Raw genomic sequence first — 22641 nt, forward strand, 5'->3', positions numbered from 1 at the left:
GATTGGATATTTTTGGGCTTTAATGCTGGTCCGGCCCACGGAGTGGTACGTTACCTCTTTCTACTTTGAGTTTTTCTTTTCTTTTCTTCTTTTTGAGAAACTTTTTTTTTTTTTGCTTTCGTAGCAAAGGTCTTACACTGTTTACTCTCCTACTTTACATAAACAATGTTCCTGAATTTCTCCAAAGAATAAAAAAAAACAATGTTCCTGAAGACTCTTGAGACATTCCTAGGAAAAAAAAAAATTCTTTTTTTTTTGCTTCTTACATACATATATACAAGAATAATTTTGGCACACTGATATTCGTTTTATTTTTTTTAGATAATGAGATATTCGTTTTATGGGTTTCGTAAAGGTAAAATATTTGTTTTATTGGGAAATTGAAGATGTCACTGCTGTGATGAGGGGAATTTTTGTGTTCCAAAGGAGGCCTAACAGTGTGTGCGTTGTCATCCAGGTATCCAAACAAAAGAAATGCAAAGAGCGTTAGTAAACATCAGCCGAACAAAAAATGAGGGTAACACTGTGAGTTAATCTGGCTAAGACACCAGAAAAGTGATTTTTTTTTTATTTCTGTAAAAGAATGGAAGGCAATTACAATTAGCTTTGCTCTTTCGATTCTTCAACATTCAAACACTATTTACAACACTGCACAGGTATGTATTATGTACAACAAAAACAATGCAGAGGAAAGAAGAATGATGTACAGTTTGGGGCAACGGTGATCAGATCAAAGTGTCAATCTAGCAATGGTCATTTCGGCAGAAAGGGCAGCCGAGAAAAACTGGAGCCGCCTCCGTTGTCGCTAACGATCAGGTCAGAGCTGCCTTGCTTGGGCATCGATCCTGCACTGCCTTTGCTTGAGCTCTTCTTGGTTATTTTCACCGGAAGAATCTGCAACCTCGAGTTGGAGTCAGTTCCAAAGGTTTCAGCCAGGAGCTGGTAGCTCTCAACAAGCTCCAGCTGCCGGGCAACTATTTCTGAACATCTTGGGAGGAGTTCTACGGGCTCCCCACCTGGGATTACAATGTACTCGATTGCGAGGCGTGCCTCCTGCGAGTGTAGAGAATGAAATGTGATTGTTAGGAAAACTCCTGTACTACAGAAGCTGCATCTTACAATAAGTTATAGTACTTCTACAAGGCATCAGTTTTTCTTACATGGAACCTGAAATAGTTTTAGTTATTTTTCAAGATAATGTATGGCAAAGTAATTACCTCCAGAGCATCAATTTCCTCCAATGATGGCTTCCTCTTTGGAGCATCATCTTCAATCTCTATCTCTCCCACCACAACCTTAGGCTGCTTGCGTGTTGGTGCATTGAGTTTATCCCTCCCAACAATCATTCTAACAGCCTTTACTATCTGAGCCATTGTGTTTGTCTGTTGTGCCAATGTAAAACCGAGTATGTTAAAACGAGCATAACAGAGTTTGACACTTGATATCACAAAATACAAAGATCAAGCAATGACCTTAACAACAAATATGGGAAGCTTGTGGTATTTGGCGACATTGCGAATCCAGTGATTCTGCTTCATCTCAGAACTTGATGCAAGAATCACATTGGCAGCTCCAATGTCATCCGTCACATCTAATTCATCATCGAATCCCATCACTGTTGCTACTTGCAAGATATCAGCTTCTGAAATCTGAAAGAAGAAAATAGAAATAGATCTTTGTTATCTCTCACTAAATCAGGAACCAGATTATAGTATAACTCAAACATCCGTTATAAGAAAATATAGGAGAACCATATCATTCAACATTAATAGTTGGGGACACCAAAGTACTAGAAAACAAATAAAAGATTTTCCTAAGTTATGTTTTTTCTAAGGGGCTAGCATTCAATTGTAAACAAGATTAAAAAAATGTATACTGCGAACTATAGAACCTAAGAAAGAATTTAAACAGTATAGAAGAACATGCAGTTGATGTCTGCCATGGGCATTGCACCGGTCCTAAGCCCACAACAAGGCCGATCTAAGGCAAAGTGGTGAGCTCCCAACCAGGATGTGACTGTTAGTTACTGAGGTCATATAACAATGATGTATTTAATATGTCTTTACATGAATACAATAACCAATAATAAAAAGGTAAAATCCAGAACTTCATGTTCTTTATCTCAAACTTACCTGGTACGTGTACACACGGACTGGAGATTTTCCAGGCACAGATGTTTTGCCTTTTGTTTTTCTTGTAGAGCCAAAATCGTCGTTGAAATTATCATCTGATGGTACACTCTTGCTTTCTGTTCGCCGGGTATTGAAATCATCATCAAAGTTATCTTCTGATGGCATTGCCTTGGCAAAAAGATGTTCCTGGTATGAAGGCAAGGGTTCTGTTTCATATTCTCTTTCAGGTATCACCAATGAGCTTCCTGACTCAGTAGCCTTGTAATCCATCTTACGTGCTTCAAATTTAGGAGGCTTCCCTGTAATAGTGCAAAATAAAAAGGAATCGATGGCCATGAAAACCATGTAAGAGGTGTCGTTTTAGGAGTGTTATACATCTAAAGAGTAAAGAGTTTGATGGTTACCTGCAAGAATAGCATCAACAGTAGCCTCTAACTTGTGGTGTACTCGGCATTCAGTCTTTGAAATCATCTCCACAGCACATGAAAATGTTGGGGGTCCTTTTCTCTCGAGAATTGTTTTCTGAACTTTCCGCTTTTTCGCCTCCTCATCGCCAAGAGTCACACTCTGTATAATGAACTTATGATTATTATTTTCATTAACAAAATACCTTAAAAAAATAGTGCTTTAATGCTCTGTTCAGAAGATTGATAATTCTTCAACAGCATACAAATCACGACTGAACAAATAACATTGAAGAAAAATCTGTACCTCAATACCACCAACAAGCACTTGCAAACAAGGGTTTTTAATTATGCTCTCAATTGTCACCCCATGTGCAGTTCCAACAAGTTGAACACCCCTTTGAGCAATGGTGCTGGCTGCCATTGCTTCAAGCTCTGTACCAATCTCATCGATTACAATAACTTCTGGCATGTGATTTTCAACAGCTTCAATCATTACCTACATAAAGAAAGTTTCATATATATATCATTTTACTTAACTAATAAAGAGATAACTTTCTTCAAAAAAATATTTCAGAAAATTTTTTGATAACATAAAGCATACTCCCTCCATCTCATAATATAAGGCATGGTCAAACTTGGCACAGTCTTCGAAACTAATGTTTGACTTAAAATTTCTCATATACTATAAGGTTTATTGCAACAAATTTATAACCATCTTAAAGTAAATTTAAATGTCAATCCAATGATACTAATTTTAACAAATAAATTTTAATTTATATAATAATAATTGTTGGTCAAATGTTTTTAAAGTTGAATCTTGGAATGTGTACACGCCTTATATTATGGGATAGAGGGAGTATAAAACAATATTGAAAACTTACGTTATGCTGCATGCTAACTTTGGGAACTTGCATCCTCCTAGAACGCCCGATGCCAGAATGAGGCACATCCCCATCACCTCCTATTTCATTTGACGTGTCCACTATGATCACACGTTTCTTACCCTCATCAGCCAAAATTCTAGCTATTTCCCTGTATTGTTGAAAGCATCTCAAACTGTTAGCATCATATCACAACACGGATCAACTTATTTTCGAACTTTCCAACTAAAGTGCCAAATTAGCTTATGATGTAAATTACATGACAACAAAAACTGCCTGATCTACAAGATTTTAGTAGCATTAACTAGCGATATACCTGATCAGAGTAGTCTTCCCAACCCCTGGAGGTCCAATCACCAATATTGAACCGCCTCCCACAACCAGATCACGGATCATCTCTGCACTTCCAGATATAGCCCGGCCCACACGGCAAGTGAGACCAATTATATGAGCCTTGCGGTTCCGGATGGCGCTGATCCTGTGCAACGAGTGGTTGATCCCGGATCGGTTGTCTTCAGAGAAGTCGCCTACCTGCAAGAATCACCGATCTTCAAAATGAGAAAACACAACATATTCACAAAAGGGGGGAAAATCACAATTGGTATGACCTTAACTATCTAGCTAATTCTGAGATACTGAGGTATTATCATACATCATGATCATTGATCTAGACTTGTAGAGCTCAAGTCCATTTCAAGATTGACAAAATCTTTGTGAATTAGTTGGTGCCTCCACACCTTTGAGACGGCCTGGTGGAGATCATCGGCTGTGACGGCCTGCTCGGAGATCACCCAGTCCCCGGACGGGAACCGCGCGAGCGGCCGGCGGCCGAGGTCCATGACGACCTCCACCAGCTCCCTCACCTCCGGGTGCCGCGCCAGCCCGCGCCTCATCCTCGCCGGCACCACCTCCAAGAACGCCTCCAGCTCATCCCTCGCCCCCGCCGTGGCGACGGGTGTCGCCGGCGCCGGCGCCGCGGCACCCACTCCGCCGCGCCACGGCGTGCACGCGCGGTCCCCGGACGGCCGGCGCACGGGCGGCTGCGGCACCGCCCTGCGCGGCCCGCCTCCGGCCCCCCTGCGCCTCGTGCTCGGCCGCCCACCACACTGCGAGGCGACGCGGCATGCCGGGCGGAGCCGGAGCGGCGGCGTCGGCGTGTTGAGCGCCCTGAGCATCGCGGCCGCTCACGCAGGCAGTACGTCCAAAACTACAAACTACCACGAGCTAAGTCAGTGAATGTTAGTGGCGGGAAGCGCGCGGGGGCGAGGTGAAAATGGCGGGTATAAGTAGCGGCGGTGCGCGGCGAGAGGGGGAGGGTGGGTGGGATATTTCGTCGAACAGGTGGAGGGCGCGGAGGTGGTGGAGGAGAAGAAGGAGAAGAGGAGGGAATCGGAGGAAGGAAGATTCCGCGGGCGAGTGGAGGGGGAGGAGGGAGCGTTGGTTTCAGAGGCGGGGACGCCGGGGACTCTTCTTGGCCGTTAACCTGCTTAATCTGCTGGGTGGACGCGGTCTATGGACAAGGTTCCTGCGATACCTGTCTAATGTGGCAATGTGTTTGTGCAAACGGAAGGTTTCATAAAACTGAATAAATTAAACTCGACAGGTGATGAAGTATGAAGCGATAGGCTCATAGGCACAAGTGATATTAGGTGAATTTTAGGTGTATGTGGTTTGATTTTTGAATTTATGATAATTTTTACTTAGTTTTTAGGCGCTGAGTAATAGGATCTGATAACTGAAAAGTTTTTAAAGGAATAGATGTACTATATGCACAAATACTATAGAAAGTTTCAATTTCTTAATGCCAATTGCTCACTTGTTAAATTTTTTCATTGACTTATCAACCAGTAACCAACTTGACGATATGATAAATATACATAGATGTATTACCTACATAGGGTTTGTTCGGTTGCGCTTATATAATATTGTGCTGGTGCGTAGTGTGCTAGTACGACTACGGTGCAGCTGTCGTGCAGTACTGTAAACTGGCACGTAACACTCCATATTGTAGTCGAGCACCTAGTTGATGTATTTGAAAATCCATGTTCTATATTTTCATTAGCACCATTTTATTTGTTCCGAATTGGAGACAGAGTCCTCTCGCGTTGCTCTCCCCAGGGGCGGCTCGGGAGGCGACGACCCGACCGCCCCTCTCCCCCCACCTCCACCCCCCTTCTCTGCCTCGCCGTCGCCCGAGCGGCCGCAAGGACAGCGGCGGCGGGGCGCTCCTCGTCTCCTCGTGCTCGGGCGGCTTGGGGAGCCGCCCGGAGTGGGGACGGCAGTGACCACCAGATCCGCGCCGTTCCGGCCGGGATCTGGCGGGATGGGCGGGCGGCGGGGATGGTGACGGCGTTAGGGTGGCGGTGGTGGAGGCCGCGGATCCGGCGGTGGCGCACCCGGATCCGGCGGCGGCGCGGCGGCCGGCGGTGGCCAGAGCACGCAGGCACCCCGCAGCTGCCACTGGCGTCCTCCGGCGCTCCTTTAGGCGTCGGCCGGCGTTGGTGGAGAGGAGAACGGCCGGATCTGGCTCCCTTGCCTAGATCCGGCGCGTCCTCGGGTGGGAACGGGGTGGTTGGAGTCCGGTCGTCGTGCAGGTGGTGTGAATATCGCAGGTATCCTCGGTGTGCAGGTGACATTTGGTGGCTCCCGTTGTGGATGCTATGGTTGATGGGTGCTCCAAGGCGAAAGTCTTGCTCCGCTCTCGATGCTAGCAACAGCGACGCCCTTGGGCGCTGTTCACCTTCTTGAAGGCGTTGCTACTGGAGCCCTCGTTCAACTCCACTTCAAGAGTTTTCTCTAGGTGAAAACCTAGATTCGTTAGGATCGGACGGTGTCGCCGTTCCGTCGGCGTAACCTTCTTGAAGGCTTCGTTTTAGGAGTTAATCTCTTGTTGGACGGCTATACTTAGGTTCAGTTTGTCAATGTCGGGGTTTTTGCCGGTTTTCCTTTAATTAACTGTGCTGTTGTAAGGTTTTTGGGCCCGGTTTCCCTTATAAACTGGATCAACTCTCTTCTTCTATAGTGAATTGCAGGAGCTCCCTGCTTGTCCCCTAAAAAAAATATTTTCATTAGCAACAAGTTCAATAGTACATGTTTTAAATGTGGCTATTAGGAAAGTTACAAGTGTAATCTCTCTATGTAACTATAAACCAGCAAAGCAGAAGAAAGGAGAAATCAACTCATCAGCAAGAGGTCCATGAGCTAGTTCCATGTAAGATCCAAGGCACAAGAGGGTAGATGCTTGGGGGGCTCCAGGGCATCAACTTCTGTGGAGGAGAAGAAGACGGGTTGCTTTTAGAGATTGGTCTCTTTTGCTGAATGCTGACATCTCCCTTTCATCTCTCCGGCCTCTTCTCCCTGCTTCCGATTTGGTCCTCTCCATGGCTTCCATTTCTCACGTACTATTCCTTGGTGACACCTGTCCTCTACTTGCCAAAGCAATTGGCTAGAGAGCATCTCCTTGGATGAGCTATCTATCACCTGCCAGCGGGCAAAACCATCGTGGTCAAACTCTTCTTGAACAATTAATATTAACGAAATTAGGTGTAATAACTACTCCATCTGTTTTATATTATAAGTCATTTGACTTTTTTCCTAATTAAACCTTTTAAAGTTTAACCAAATTTAAATAACAGTATAATAGTATTTTTAACACAAAGTGAACATTTTATCAAAATATATTCAATATTAGATTTAATGAAACTAATTTGATATTTTAGATATTACTAAATTTATCTATAAACTTAGTCAACTAAACAAAGTTTGACTAGAAAAAAGTCAAACGACTTATAATATAAAACGGAGGGAAGTTTGTCTAGATGCATAGATTTTATAGGAATTTTAAACAGGTGTATCCATTTACATAGCTACCATATTCTAAATATAAACAAACATAATCATGTAATCTTTAGTTGGTATAAAGATCAAAAGTTATACTTTCTCGTTAAAAAACAAACATCCGTTGGAACAGAGGAATTTTTGGAGGAGATTTGCAAGGAACTGTGGACCAGTTCATATGAAAATTCCACAAAAGAAAAATTATGCATTCCATAAAAAGTTCTGAGACTTGGCTCCATGCAGTGCAGGTTCGTAGAGGAGTCAGATCATAATGAAAGTTCATGCACGCATGAAGGTTGCTTGCCGTGTGTCTAATACCTTTGTGTTTGACCCTCTCCATCTCTTCTAATCTGTCTCTCTCAGTTCCAATACGATCAATTGTCAAAGTTTTGTATACAGCACATATATATGTGTGAAATTCAGAGATGTGGCCACTGTTTTTCTCCTTGTTTTTCACGCACTGGGTGCATGCTACTTTGAAATCGTTGTCTGAATAGCAACCAGTTAGCAAGTTACCGCAAGGTACGATGAATTTGTGACAGTCAGTCTAGTTAGTCACCCACCTCACGTTCTGACAGAGATTTGAGCCTACACTTGATCGATCGTTACACATGTTACAATCACCTCTATTGTGTTGTACAATTGTTGGGCATAGCCCAACCCCAATAATACTCGGGACGGCCTGAAGGCACAGCAGCCCATTATGTTTCTCCATAGATTAAGTCTATTTTTTATCCCTTATCTCTTTTGGCTGGCTAAAGTAAGTATATTTTGCATCCTTATACTCTACTCTTTGGCCCGTGCCTTATATGGCTTAAGTAAGTTAATTTTGGGTCCCTCAACTATTTTACTTTGACCGTGCCGTGCCGGACTGGTTCACCGTGCCAAGGCATCGGCCCAACTGTCGGACCGGGCAGGGCCGTCACGGGCCTAATAGTAGTTGTGTCGTGCCGTGCTTAGGCTGGGCCGAGCCATCGGGCCACGGGCCTTATGACCATCTATAGTCGAGCCACACACAGGAACAACACACAAGCCGAGCATATATATAGTAGTCGTCCATCAAGTACATGGTCGGAGTCCGAAGCTCAGTGGCATTCGACTCCGAAGCGGATCGCTGTAAGCTAGCTTCTTCATCCCTGATGTTGATGTCTGGCGGCGTGTGTATTGTGTGTCTATCTGTTGTTGTGTCATCTTTCCCCCTAGGGGGTCTTGTATTTATACCTATAGATGTCCCCTTGTACAAACAGAACTAGGGAGACCAATATAGATACAATCCGAGTAGTCCTTGTTGTTTCCATATAGAACTCTACTTGTCCTTTCTTATCCGGAACTCCTTCTATATACGAGGTATGATTCCGTATAAGACCTATAGTGGGCTCCGCCGAGCTTAGTTGATTACTATTGAGTATGTGGTATCATAACCCTGACAGTAAGTATGTAGCTGATCCATCCAACTGGACAAACTAGACCAGCCTTGAAAGGAAAAGGTAGTAATTAAATACCACTAATAAAAGAAACTTCAATTGGCTTTGACTATGCTAAAGTCAATAGATAAATAATGAATATATGATTGAATCTCGGCTGAATGTCAACTATACTAGACATGAAGAGATTACACTGTGAAAAGAACGCACAAGAAACAAAACACAAACGAATTGTAACTCTAACTCTCCAAGAACAAAATCTCGATTCGAGCCACACGCATATTTCAAATATACTAGTTCGGTTCTTAATTATTCATAAAAAGCATGTGATACTAGCTCAGTTTACAGAAAGATTTTATTTGCGAATTTATGACGTTTAGGTATATATCATGAGTATGGTGGATGCTTTAGGATTGTACAATAAGTGTATTGAGATAGCTAAAATGGTGTCCTCCTATACTTGCCGAGTTTTTATACGAATACATGGTTTTATAATTTTTTTTCTTAAGATGATATGTGCTATAGTTTTCATCTCTTTGATAAATTAATTACATAGCTAATTTTACAAAACTAAACCAAACTGAACGGTAACCATCGTCCATTATTTTATGCCCATGTCTATGAGTTAAAGAACTCTTACCACGAATCATCACCCATAGCAACAAAACTTATTCCTACATTAATAGTAATAGCACATATTCCAGTTTAGACAAACAACAATGAAATAAATAGACAATTCTTTTTTTAAAAGAAAACTAGATAAATTTCGATGATGCACTGTTACAAAAGGAAAGACACTTCACCATTTAGTGTCTGTTTAGTAGAGCTCCAACTCTTAAATTTAACTTTAACAGTTGGGTCTGGAGTAGAGTTGCTCCACAACTCTAGTTCATTTTGTGAGAGAGCTCCGCCCAGCTTTGCTCCTATTTTAGGTGGAGTTGAAACTGTTTGGCTGAGCTTTGAGCTGGAGGTGTGCCAAACAGACCCTTATTTTATTATAACAAATCAATGTCGCAAATATCACGTATCAAAACACACAAATAATTAACAACAACTATTAGGCTCTAAAAGTAGTTGGAATATTATACCCTTATTATTCTCCAATTCATCAACGAACCAAGCCAATCTTGCCAACCGAGCAAACAAAAATAAGCAGAGAACCCCCTCATCCAGCGTTGACAACCCAACAGTCAACGAATAACCCAGCGAATATCCCCTCCATCCATCCATCCATCCGGGCCCACCACAACGCGTCATCAATCAAACCCATCCATCCCCCCGCAATAATTTCTCTCGCTTCCGCCGGTCGCCGCCTCCCTCCGCCGCTCTCTTCCCCCTTTAAAACCCTCCCAAAATTCAAAACGCGACCAACCCAAGCCGCCGGCGAGGTGAACGAGCCCAACCATGGCAGGCGGCGGCGGAGGCGGCGAGGGGAAGGTGGCGTGCGCGGCGTGGATCCGGCGCCGGGAGGAGAAGGAGAAGGCGACGCGCGTCTTCGCGGCGTACGGGCGGGCGGGGTCGCCGCCTGCCGTGGAGGTGCTCGGGTTCGACTCCAAGGAGTGCTCCCTCTCCGAACCCCTGGTACGCGCGTGAGCTCCCCCCTCTCCTCCTCCTCCTCCGACGAGCTCCCAAGGAATTCGAGGATTGGTTCGCCGGCTTGACTTCCGGGGTCGTGTGGCTGTGAATTTCCTTTTTATTTTTTGGGTTTGTGCTGCAGGCGAGGGCGGAGCTCGGGGAGGAGCCGGGCGACGCGCCGCGTGGCATCGCGGTGCACCCCAGCGGCGACGAGCTCGTCTGCGCCACGGCCAAGGGGTGCAGGTGCGTGCCTCCACTGCTTCTCTTCTCGTCGACTGTTCTATCATTCGCGGGAATTTCTCAGGCGGGGAGGGGTGATTTGATTAGTTAGGAGTTCGGTGTTCTACCGGTAGATTATCGAGCTAATGCCTGTGTAGTATTAGAGATTTCGGGTTATTATTGTGATTCAGCTGATTTGAGGGTGGTAATTTGGTTAATTGTGATGCGGGAGCTGGTTTGGTTGCTGCTGGCTGCCTGGCTGGATTAGGTGATTTAGAAAGCAGTGTGAATTCGTCTGTTTAGACTTCAGATTGTAGAGGTCTGTGTTATCAATGTGGCTAATTATGTTTAGATTGTAGTGCGGAATTGACTTTCTGTGTTCATTTGATCATTTGCTGTTCCAGTAACGTTCAATTAGGCTTTATACTTCAGGTTTTCTATAGAAGGGTTGGCTTGGATGTTGCAACCTAAAATAAAAAGGGCCACCGAAGTTGATCTTTAGTAGGGTTAACTACCTCAATGAAATGATCATTAGAATAGCACATATGTTGACTTGTTAATCAAATTATAAATGCACAATATATATATAATTCCATGCCATTTTGTACTTTTTAGTTCTGTTTGTGTTATCATTTTATCAAAGCCTTCTGTTTGCACTGTTACAGCCTGCTTTCTCTTTTTTCCGTTCTCTTTCACTAAGACTAGAACTTTATAATTAAACCACATGTTTGAACTGAAGGCTATTCAAGCTGATTTTTGAAGAGTTCACTGTTCGACTTATTTCAAGAGACGCTCCACCACTTGAATCCGTTGGACCGCAGAAGTGTCTTGCTTTTAGCACTGATGGATCTAAATTTGCCATTGGTGGTGAGGTATCGGATTGCTCTATGTTGATATTGGAGTTTTACTGATCAGCTCTCTCTCTCTCTCTCTCTCTCTATTTTCTAGTTTGCTTCTATTTGGTGATTATGTGTTTCCATTATGCTGCATTTATACATTGTTAAGAAGTATATGTGTATTATAGAAGCCATGTGATTTTAGGCACAATATCCACTGTTGTACCATTCTGTCAGATTATTCCATCCAGAATTCCAGATGGTTCAGTTTTTTATGGTCTGGTGTTATTGCCCAGTGTATTTAGTTTGATAATAATGCTGCTCTCTAGCTGAACTTGTACAAAGTATCTTTCTATGGTTCTTACAATGTTTTATTTTATTTTTACCACTATAGGATGGGCATATCAGAATATTTCATTGGCCGAGCATGAATGTGCTCTTAGATGAACCCAAGGCTCATAAGTCCTTCCGGGACATGGATATCAGGTTAGGGCAAGTGCAAGCATAATTATTTTCCTTTATTATTTTCAAAAGAATCCCAGGATATTCTCATCTGTTGAACAAGTGTTGTTGTAAATGGCACAATCATGTAGCCGTTATCTTGAGAGAGTAACCAAGAACTTTGATAACGTAGCAGTAGCGTTGGTCCAAACCTTAATGAAGCATTTTGGTCTTTGGCTTTCATCCCTGTGCTTTATTGTGAATTGACTTTTGCAATACTGCTGCTTTTCCTCTTGTAGCTTAGATTCAGAATTTTTAGTTTCCACATCCACTGATGGTTCTGCAAGAATATGGAAGATAGATGAGGGGGTACCATTGGTCAATTTGACTCGATCTGCGGTATGATGTGATAAATTTGTGCAAGTCATGTTCTCTTGTTGAGATACTGAAAGCCTTAATTAACTATTTGGTGTTCTGGTTTTCTATGCAGGATGAGAAAATTGAATGTTGCCGCTTTTCTAGGGATGGCATGAAACCATTCCTGTTTTGCACCGTTGCAAAAGGTATACTTTCTATTGTGGTCCAGAAATAGATTTATGCATATCAGATGATTTTTCTATATATGTGCTTTGTCATTGGAACAGGTAACAAAGTTGTAACTGTTGTCTGGAACATAAGTGACTGGAGTCGAATTGGATACAAGAGACTTCTGGGAAAACCTATCTCCACACTTTCAGTTAGCATGGATGGGAAGTATCTGGCTTTGTAAGTACATATAAATACTGTTGATCTTATCATACTGAACAACAAGTATATAACTCCATTGCATTTCTAGGAACATTTACAATGCCAAATTTCAAGACTAACATAAGCTACTTTCTCCTAGTAACTTCACTAATTTGTCCTTTTTGAAGAGGTCAAAAACTTGCTTGCATATTTTTGTTACATTCTCACATTGACACGTAATATATCAACAACTTGAAACAACTGTCACATAGACAATAACAAAGAATTACTCTAGTTGACAAGGATGTTGCATAGCTCTGAAAAAATGGAGGAAAAACATTAACATTATAAATTGTAATAGTGACAGTATCAGCTGGAGTAATGTTTTTTTTCTAATAAATATGCAGTGCCCCAATACTAGCTAACATATTCTAAACTGAATTGCTTTTGATGTATTTACTGCACTGACATATGAATGAATTCTGTATTTCTTCTTTCAGGGGGAGCCATGATGGTGATTTCTGTGCTGTGGATGTAAAGAAGATGGATGTTTCTCACTGGAGCAAGAAGGTCCATCTTGGTTCTCCGGTTTCCTCAATTGAATTTTGTCCTACTGAAAGGTACTGGAACTCTGTAAAGATGGCATGTTTATCACATCTTGAATCTTATGGATTTCTAGTTTGTTGTACACTGCTGTTGTACTGATTTCTAGTAAGGTAGTAGCTTAGTGTTCACTGGCATGTAGGCGCCATAATGCCAGACTATCAAATGCCATGCTTATAAGTTATAAATCAATGCTTCATAGATTGTAAGTGTCTGTGTATGCCTGCAGGCTGCACTTCATAATGTCTTAAGTGGGATGTGAGTCTGAATGCTCATCTTCTACTAAATTTGCTTTAGTTTAGCCTGGAAAAGATTGCAAGAAACATCTTCCTCCTGCTGGGTTTGGTAGGGATGCCCCTTATGCATTTCATTTATTCATGCAAGAAATGTTTCTCTTAAAACTAAATGACCTGTCCTTCTTCAATTTCCGGAGCATCTCTTTGTTTATGTTATAACATGATGCCTGCTGATACTGCAGGGCCGTAATCTCCACATCGCATCAATGGGGAGCAGAGCTGACAAAGCTGAATGTCCCTGCTGACTGGAAAGGTACATGTCTCATAAAATGCTTCTTGGCTCTCCTGTGGTATAATTTACCATACTAACCAAATCTTTTTGTGTTTTTCTTCTGCAGAATGGCAAGTCTGGCTCATACTCTTATCTCTTTTCCTAGTGTCAGCCATCCTGTTCTATATGTTCTACGAGCGCTCTGATTCCTTCTGGAACTTTCCAATGGGGCAGCATCAGCCAGCGAAGCCATGGAGTGTCCTGAAGGAGTCTCCTCCAGTTCCTGAGGACCAGAACCCCTGGTGAATTATCTTTCAAGCAATCTAGCATTCGGATGTTGTTTATTTCATAATGAAAGGGTTTTTTTCAAGGCTGATTCATGTTGTACCATTTTACTTGTTCGCTGATCTGACCACGTCAGTACTATTTATCTAGGTAAATCAGCAAAATGCCACTGTAAATGGTGGTCTGATGGTAGTTATGAAAATGCCATCGACTTCCAATGAGACTTTCAGTGGCATTTTTAAGTCTATTGTACCTTGCAGTGGGATTTATCCACATGCTTATTTACCCCCTTCTCTTTGGTAGTCAATAACTGAATTTGTCGATGTGTTCTGTATATGTGGGTTGGGATGTGAGTACAAGTACATATGAACTCTGCTTTAATTAAGCCACTGGCAGTTGTTAATTGCAGGATGTTTTTTTAGTTCTGATTTTGTTTTGAGTAAAATGTATAGCGGTCCTTAGCTTAAATTTATGCACGGGTACCTCTAGATAGAGAACACACCTTATAAACTTTGACAATACATTTTTAGAGCTCCTGAACTTTTAACCACTAGAGGTCGATGTGGCACGCCAACATCAACATGGACGCTGATGTGGCTTGATCATTAATACTGACAGGTGGGTCCCACTTAATCTGTCTCTCTCTCCCCTCTTCTTCCCCATGGAGGACAGAATAATAATTCCGTATTGAGGACAAAGAAAAAAGATTATGACATGCCTCAACTGCAAATCTGAATGGACAGAATAATAATTCCGAATTGAGGACAAAGAATAAAGATTATGACATTCGTCAACTGCAAATCTGAATGCGTGGTCGTTTGGTTGGACCCATGATGAGGGACAACCGAACCTCTCTCACCAGAGGGATTTGTGTGCCAGGATGTGAAATATCACGTGCATAATCATGTGTAAGATTGTCTGCCACGAGAGGGGGTCAACATATTTCACTTCTAAGTTAGGTTTTTCCCTTGTCAATTCTTGGATCACTCCTCTCCAGAAAACCAAAGGAAATGTTTATATGTACAGTGCAATTCTGAAATATTCCCTCTGTCCCAATATATAGCAACTTTTGGTTGGATGAGACATATCCTAGTACAACGAATCTGGACAGGAGGCCTAAAAGTTGCTATATTTCAGAATTGTCATCCAGATTTATAATACCAGGATATATCCCATCCATCTAAAAGTTGCTATATTTTAGGACGGAGGGAGTAGTAAGTATCAATCAATTTTAGACAGGAGAAGTTCTTGATGAGTTAGGACACATTGTACTGTTCCTTTCCATCATGGAACTGCCACTCCATTTTGTCTCTTCTTTGGAAGGTTTGAGTGAAGAACTAAGAGCCATGTATTGTGGTGGAAGGTTCAAATGTTCAATCAAGGAATAGAGTAGCTCTTCCTTCTTTCTTCTTTTGGTACAAATCTCGAGACGATCCGATGGTGCAGTATATTCTAGCTTCAGAATAGTATAGTAGTTAAGTTGCCAAGTGGCTGTCATCTTTGTACTTGTCTGTATCTTCCACTGAAGATCAAAGTGCGTTATATCTTTTGTTTGTCTTGTCCAGGTAATGTCCATGGCATGCCAGGAAATGGATGCTGTCTCTAGAAGCTAGAACAGAAGATCATGCATGGCTTTACTGTACAAAAAGTTCTGATGATTGCAGCATCTCTTCCATGCCCGAGTGCCGTGAGATTCGTGTTGATCTTGTTGGACTGTTGCTTGTACGTGTAATTTTCTCTCTGGTCGGTTGATTGGAGATTTTTTTTTCTGGTCAGGATAGGCCGGAGAGTTGCTCATGTCAGGCAGCATCACTTACAAGCATACTCACCTACAGATTATATCAATATACAATTCATGGATGACGTTGACTGGAAATTGGTTGTTGCATGACTTGCAGTAATATTTTAAGGCTTGTTCAGATCGATATTATTTCGAACCATACTATTTTTTATAGGGTTGTTAAATATGTGTATCCATTTATTTTTTACCAAACTTTGATAAATATATAAGAAATTATGTTAAATTTTGACAATATTACCAAATTGCCAAAATCTAGTAAGGTTTATTTTGGTTACAATCTTAACCACCCTAAATGCCCCTGACTTGCATCTGCAGGTGAGTTCTTGCAAAGGTTGGTTTGTATTTGAGTGGATTTTCAAAAAGCACTCTATTATGCTAATTTTGCGCAAACAGATCAAATAGGAACCCTATATTGAAGTGAAACAGAATATTCTATTAAACTTGGAAGCTACTTTTATCTAACTATATTGTCGTAAAATAACAAATCGTGGCTATTGCATCTGCATACTTTCTTTTCTTCATGCAAGATCGGTGGGTTGTAGACTTGTAGTCTGCACTTCTTCCATCCTAAAGTAAATAAACTTTTATACATTTATGAACATATAAAAGTTGATTTATTTTTGGACAGAAGAAATACTAGGCACCATGGTCTGATACCAACAATGAACAATGAAAACAGAGAAAAAGGAGTACTATCAGACTTAGACATGTAACGTTTTTATGCTTAGTGGCAGTCACCTTCTTAGTCTGAATCAAGCTAGTACACACGTAACCTGGGGAATTTCAGATTTGGCCGTCATATCTAGTGTTCAAACATTTTAGTGGTCAATGAAAGTACAGTGATCTTATCTTGCAAGCATTCTAGAACCTTTATGTCGTGTCCCGCTTAAGGATTTGTTGGACAAGAGCAGCTAATACTGAACTATTGGGAACCTGGGATATGCACTGTCCAACCTTAGTTTTATCTTTAATAATATACTTATTTTTAAAATCAAATAATTATATATTTACATGAGCCAACAAACGGGACCTTCTGGTTCTGGTCAAGTTAACCTCCTTGACTAAGAAATGGCTGTACTAAGCATAGGCTTCAGAGAAAATTGAAGAAATCAGAATATTTTTTTCTTGGCAAATTTGTTTTTATGAGAATCTAAGATACCCTTTGTGTCAAACATGCACAATATCTTTAATTTATTTTGAGACTGAATACACGACTCAAAGACTCTAAAGAAACCACTTCGATTAGATAAGATGATAAGGTCTATTGATACAATTTGTTTTTGACACTTACACATACGGCTTGGACTTGCTATGGATGAGTGGATAGTCTATTTTCATGCAAATGATTGTGTACATATACAATTTTCTTTTGGCAAATTCAGATAATTCATAGTTGAAAAGATCGCTTGCAGCATTGTCAATTTGACATGTTGCGTTCTCTCTCTCACAAGAACAAATCAAGAAGATCATTACGTATTTGAGTAAAAAAAAAACGGTGAAGACGATGACGAGGATGACAAGGACTCATCGGTATTTAGCATAAGCGTCTTATTATGTGTATTCTTCAGGCAAACAATATTTGAGGTTGCCGTGACTTAGCAAATATTGAATTTGGGCTGTGTTTAGATCCAAAGTTTGGATCCAAACTTCATTCCTTTTCCATTACATCAACCTGTCATACACATACAACTTTTCAGTCACATCATCTCCAATTTCAACCAAAATTTAAACTTTGCGCTGAACTAAACACAGCATTGGATGCTCTGCTAACACTTCAAATGGTATAAATATGCCGTTTGCTCCACGTGTGCAGTGTAGTATTTAGCTAAGAATTTAAGACACTAGCTAGACAGTTGAGGTGAAGATGGAAAAACTCTTTATAGCTCTCAAGGATATTAGCAGCCTTCAACTTAGGCCCCCTTTGGAGCATGGGGATTTTTTTACCGATTCCTATAGTTTGATTCCTATGAAATTTCTACAAATTTATGTGGAAATCCTATATTCTAAAGCATGCCTTATTCTCTATGTCAGGTAGAAATTCAACCAAATGGCATGGCAGAGTCAACAGATGGATGAGTAGTACAAACTACAAAGTGACGTTTTGGATAATGACAATGATTTTCTAAAACATATATTTGACTATGATTTTCTATTATAATATATACAATAAATAAGTAACTATTTGATTTTATCAAAATATATTTTAAAAGACTAATCTATACATTGGGTTGTAATATCTTTAATTAAACTGAATATTTTAAATAAAGCTCTAATTGTTTAACCAAACCTTATTCAAAACATTAAAAGTATGGAACCGGAGGGAGTACTAACATACGTTGCTCCATTTGGCCTCACCCAATTAGTCATTCTTAGATTGGACTATATCAATTTTTCAGATGATATATTCTGTTCCTCTGCAAAAATTTCCAAGTGAAAATTCGGCATATTAATTATCATAATTGTTATTTCAATAAAAAAATCACAAATATCCTCTGTATCTCCTTATTCACAACCATAAATCACAAGTATGACGAACTAATGATGCATAGCACTATGTCAATGTCAGGCTCACACTCACCAATTTTACTGAGAATTAATTAATTTAATAAAAAGGATACAATGTGGAAATGCAGCAGAGACAGGCATGACAATTCCTGGACTCTTAAGTCAGCAAAGGCTACTCCTGTACCTGTAAAAGCTTTGTTTGGTACAGTCCAACCAGTTTCAGAGAAGAATAAGACAAAAAGATCAGCAATAATTTTATAACTAGGATAACAGAGACCTGGAGACCAAATAGTCTTAAAGCCAGATGCTGCAATAATACTGCAAAGACGCTTATCATTCAAGTCATGCAGAGTAGTCATTAGTCAATACTCTAACTACCACAGCATCATCCAGGAAAATGGTAGTACTAGTAAAGAAATGCAAATCCCAAAAAGATCTTTGACAATTTTTTCTATTATGAGATTGTGCAAGCTGATGTCACACAGTGCTGAATTAATTTTGCAAGTTTTCACATGTAGGTTAATCACACAATGCTGAATGTATCCTCCAAATCTACAGTTGAAATGATGAGTGATAAGCTGTTTGGACTATGGTTGATAAGCCGTAAAAATTAAAAAAAAGCAACAAAGATAATTTACAGGCAAAACTTAAACATTATATCTGTATTATTAGCAGTTTAAACTGTAAGACTAGAAAAAAAACTAGATGAAAAAAAATCTCAAAATTAACCCATAATTTAAGTTTTAAAATTTTAAATTTTAATTACCGGTAATAAGTTAAACTATGATAAGAAACCATTCGTTTTTTTAACTTGGCTGAGCAGAAAAGTAATCCAGGAGTTCGTTAATTTGCTAGGTACCTACTATGGTTATGTAGGGATTTAAACCTACGATCTCACTTGTAGATGAAGTAAACATTACATCATAACCTGATAAGGTCTATGCATGTATGACGCACACATCAACTACATCAGTGTACATGGAAACAAATTCTCTAATTAAATTGGAAATCAAACAGGATGAACCCACCTGAATGCAACACATTAATAAAGATCTAAGAGAAAAGGAAATGTAATAAATCACAAGATGGCCAGTCGATTAATTAGATAATGGTCCTGAAATCTCTATCTACAGAATAAAAAGGACCAATTAACCACCTGTAGAGTGTAGACATGGCCGTCTTGATCTGTAGCTAGTCCTTAGTTAGGTAGCTTATTAATTAACCCTTCCTACTGGACACCTAATCATCCCTATCATGCTGCCCTCGTTTGGACTGGAATTGACTATGACCCATACGCCCTCAAATCACTCGCTAACCTTGGCAATTACCACATGACAAAATCACATCAAAGCCAAGTGACCAACGGCTCATCCAAGTAACCGGGCCTTGTTTGAGAAGCTAATTACATCTGACGGCTACAGTTAATTTCTTTTTAAATCTCCAAGACTCCAACTCCCTAAACAGTTCATATTTTAATGAAACTACGTAGCTGTATACTACAATTTTCTAAAAAATAAAAAAAAAACCAGAACAAAAACTGACATAACACAATTTTCTAAAGATTTTCATTGGTTTTCCTATTTCTCAGGACCTTAAGTTCTCCAAATATAACCTACAATAAACGGATATCCTGGTTCACACATTACGCATGTGTTTCCATTCTGACAAAAGTAGTACATACTTATATATCAGGACTTGTCCTAAAATATTGCTATCTACTAGTATATGGTGAGATATATCATCTAGTATACGAATCTAGACAGAGGGTACTATAAATATATCACCTAGTATACGAATCTAGACAGAGAGTACTATAAATCTAGGTATTAGGTGATGTCTCATCATGTACATAATACTGTAACGTTTTGGAACAGATCTACTAATTAATAAAAGGAGGAGTAAAAACTGACAAACACAATTTTCTTTTAAGATTTTCACCGATTAAAACTACTCTTCAGTCTCCAGATATAACCAAAGACGACCGGGCCGGGTATCCCGGTTCACACACGATGCATGCGCTTCCTCCTGCCGACGCCTCCTTACTGTGTCCATACGCCCAAGCAGCTGCTCATCTTTGCACGTCCATATATTAGGGCCCATCATGCTTCACACGTAGCTTTCTTCCCTAATAATAATAATGAAAACACTGAAAGAGATAGGAGAGAATAACTAGCTAATTTATGTTGACAATTTATGTCGCTCTTGTGAGAGTGGCATGTGATGTTTGGATCCATGTGTCAGTGAGACATTGGTGAAGACGAACAGCTAATTAAGTATGTGAAAAGTGTGTTTTACTACCTCGATTAAAAATATCCGCTTAAAAGGACGTCGTATTTTCAAAGTGTCACTCATGTTTTTTATTTAATTTAAAATTTATAACTGCTTAGAAGGGCGTCGTGTTTTTGAAGTGTGTTGTATCTTAAACATATGCACGGAACACCCATTTATCTATTTAACCATTTAAAATTTTTTTCCTACCTTTCTAAAACAAAGTTTTTGTTCCCAAGAATTAATAGTACAAATGCAGATGCTTACAATGGTTGTACTCATTTATTAATGCACATACTTACATGCATCCTATTCGGCTATTCTTACGAGTACCTTTGAAAAACTAGACCAACATATCTTAATATTGACGATATTATTATAGACGTCTTGCTGTTGAAATAATAATTAGCCATAAATACGAGCACGCGTGTGAAGATAAGAACTTGAACCCAAGTAGGCTCAATTAAGGATGAAACGGAGTAGATACATATGAATAATGCTCATACAATATTCATTTTCATATTTTTTGCTAGATAAAATACGAATTCGAATAGCTCGGATACGGAAACAAATACGAATTATCTCAAATGCGAATAAGGATTGACTATTATCGAACACGAATACAAAAATATTTTTTTCTTGAAACACGAGAACCACCTCAACCTCTAATAGAAACAATTATATCACCATATATAATTAGCTCGTTTTATATAAAATATAGTATAATTATAAAAAGATTTAAAAATTTAAATAATATTAATAGTGTGAACTAGTGTTAAGAGATCGCTAAAATTAAAATTTAAAAAGATGGATTGAAGGTCACAGAGTTATAAAGAACCACATGTCTCATGGCTTCGGCGGATATTTGAGCTATAGTACTATTCACCGGATATATGTATTATATTATCTACTCCGAAAGATATCCATTTTCATTTTTCTCCAAAAGCGAACGGAAACTATCTACTTTGTTTTCATCCCTGGACTCAGTTGACGTCCACTTCACCTTAACCATTTAAAAGTTATTAATGGTCCAAGTGAAAACAGTAAGAGTCAGTAGTGATAAAGTAAATGAAGACGGATCTAATAATATAACTTCCTATAGGTTTAATTTGATGAGTAAAAGAACCGTGATGGCACTGGCGCCACTCCCTCGCCATCATCTTGTGTTATGCGACTATATGGTGAAGCTCGTGCGTCAGAGGCGTCTGCAGCTGCCTGATTGATCAAGGATGGGGACAAGGGTGTGATGACCGTTACACAAGAAACAACAAGAGGTGGGGGTCCATTGACGTACGACAATGTTGCCATGTTGTGTGATCTCGGAGATGGATTTTTATTTCTCTAGAGTATATTCTCTCGTTTTCTACACGCCACCTAAATAGATTTATTTAAATTTATTTATAGAACACATTAATATGGATATATCGTTTTACAACGTACATTATTAAATTCGACTTCTACAAATTATAAATACTAAATTAAACTGAAACTAATTAACATTATAACCTATAGAAGTTGAATTTGAATATGCATATTTGTGATGTGATATATCTCATATTCATCTCTCTTGTTAATTTCTTTAAAAATATTAAAATCTATTTAGGTGACATGTAAAAGATGAAGGATGCCAGTTTGAGGGATGAAAACACTTTTCTGTGTGATCTCCATTGTCTTTTTTATTTCTTTCCCAGAGAAATAGAGGTACATTCAGATGGAAAAACATGAGCCTAATATGTAACCTATTTCCTCGGTAAACTTTCTTTTTTATATAATATCTTTGCGAAAGATACATTACAATTTAGTTAAAATAAGTTTTGGTGCAACGCGAGCGTAACCCAACCGGTTAGATTTCTTGTGATAAAACAAGCCCACTTGACTCTAAGTCTTAGACTTAATACCAATGCTCGTATTTATGGCAAATTATTCTTTCGATGTTAGGAGGCATACCCTCGACAATGAGGCGCCCATGGTAATTCATTAATTTTAAGATATGTTAGCTCAATTTTCGGAGATGCTTATATGAATAGGATGTGTATATGTGTTTATAAGGGTGAGTATACGTACTTTGTGAGCACCCGTTTTTATATTGTGTTTCTAAAAAAGAAAAAGAACATAGATTTAGTGTTCGAATAATTTGGTGAACTAATGAATTGACTAGAAATGAAATTTTGCCTTAGCCACCTGGCTGCGCTAT

General features: G+C 39.8%; 2 protein-coding genes across 3 annotated transcripts; one reads left to right on the forward strand and one right to left on the reverse strand.

The window, feature by feature from the left end:
* Positions 1 to 530: 530 nt before the first annotated feature.
* Positions 531 to 4821, reverse strand: LOC127780839 (protein SEEDLING PLASTID DEVELOPMENT 1). Of its 2 annotated transcripts, XM_052307812.1 has the most exons (10): positions 4158 to 4821; positions 3737 to 3951; positions 3421 to 3571; positions 2844 to 3035; positions 2537 to 2699; positions 2133 to 2431; positions 1473 to 1649; positions 1218 to 1382; positions 1017 to 1053; positions 531 to 894 (listed from the first exon to the last, which is right to left on the reverse strand). In XM_052307812.1, exons 1-10 carry the CDS (start codon positions 4593 to 4595, stop codon positions 818 to 820), a joined length of 1914 nt encoding a protein of 637 aa, XP_052163772.1. In that variant the 5' UTR covers positions 4596 to 4821; the 3' UTR covers positions 531 to 817. The 2 variants fall into 2 exon arrangements, with proteins under 2 accessions (XP_052163772.1, XP_052163771.1); XM_052307811.1 differs by having other exon boundaries at positions 531 to 1053; positions 4158 to 4811.
* Positions 4822 to 9955: 5134 nt separating this feature from the next.
* Positions 9956 to 14281, forward strand: LOC127780714 (SEC12-like protein 1). The gene is made up of 10 exons (XM_052307673.1): positions 9956 to 10262; positions 10399 to 10499; positions 11215 to 11347; positions 11706 to 11797; positions 12052 to 12151; positions 12243 to 12315; positions 12397 to 12517; positions 12979 to 13098; positions 13560 to 13630; positions 13716 to 14281. The coding sequence occupies exons 1-10, from the start codon at positions 10086 to 10088 to the stop codon at positions 13892 to 13894; spliced, it is 1167 nt and encodes a 388-aa protein (XP_052163633.1). The 5' UTR covers positions 9956 to 10085; the 3' UTR covers positions 13895 to 14281.
* The last annotated feature ends 8360 nt before the right edge of the window (positions 14282 to 22641 follow it).

This window comes from Oryza glaberrima, chromosome 7 (genome assembly GCF_000147395.1).
Source record: "Oryza glaberrima chromosome 7, OglaRS2, whole genome shotgun sequence".
Lineage (NCBI taxonomy): Eukaryota > Viridiplantae > Streptophyta > Magnoliopsida > Poales > Poaceae > Oryza > Oryza glaberrima.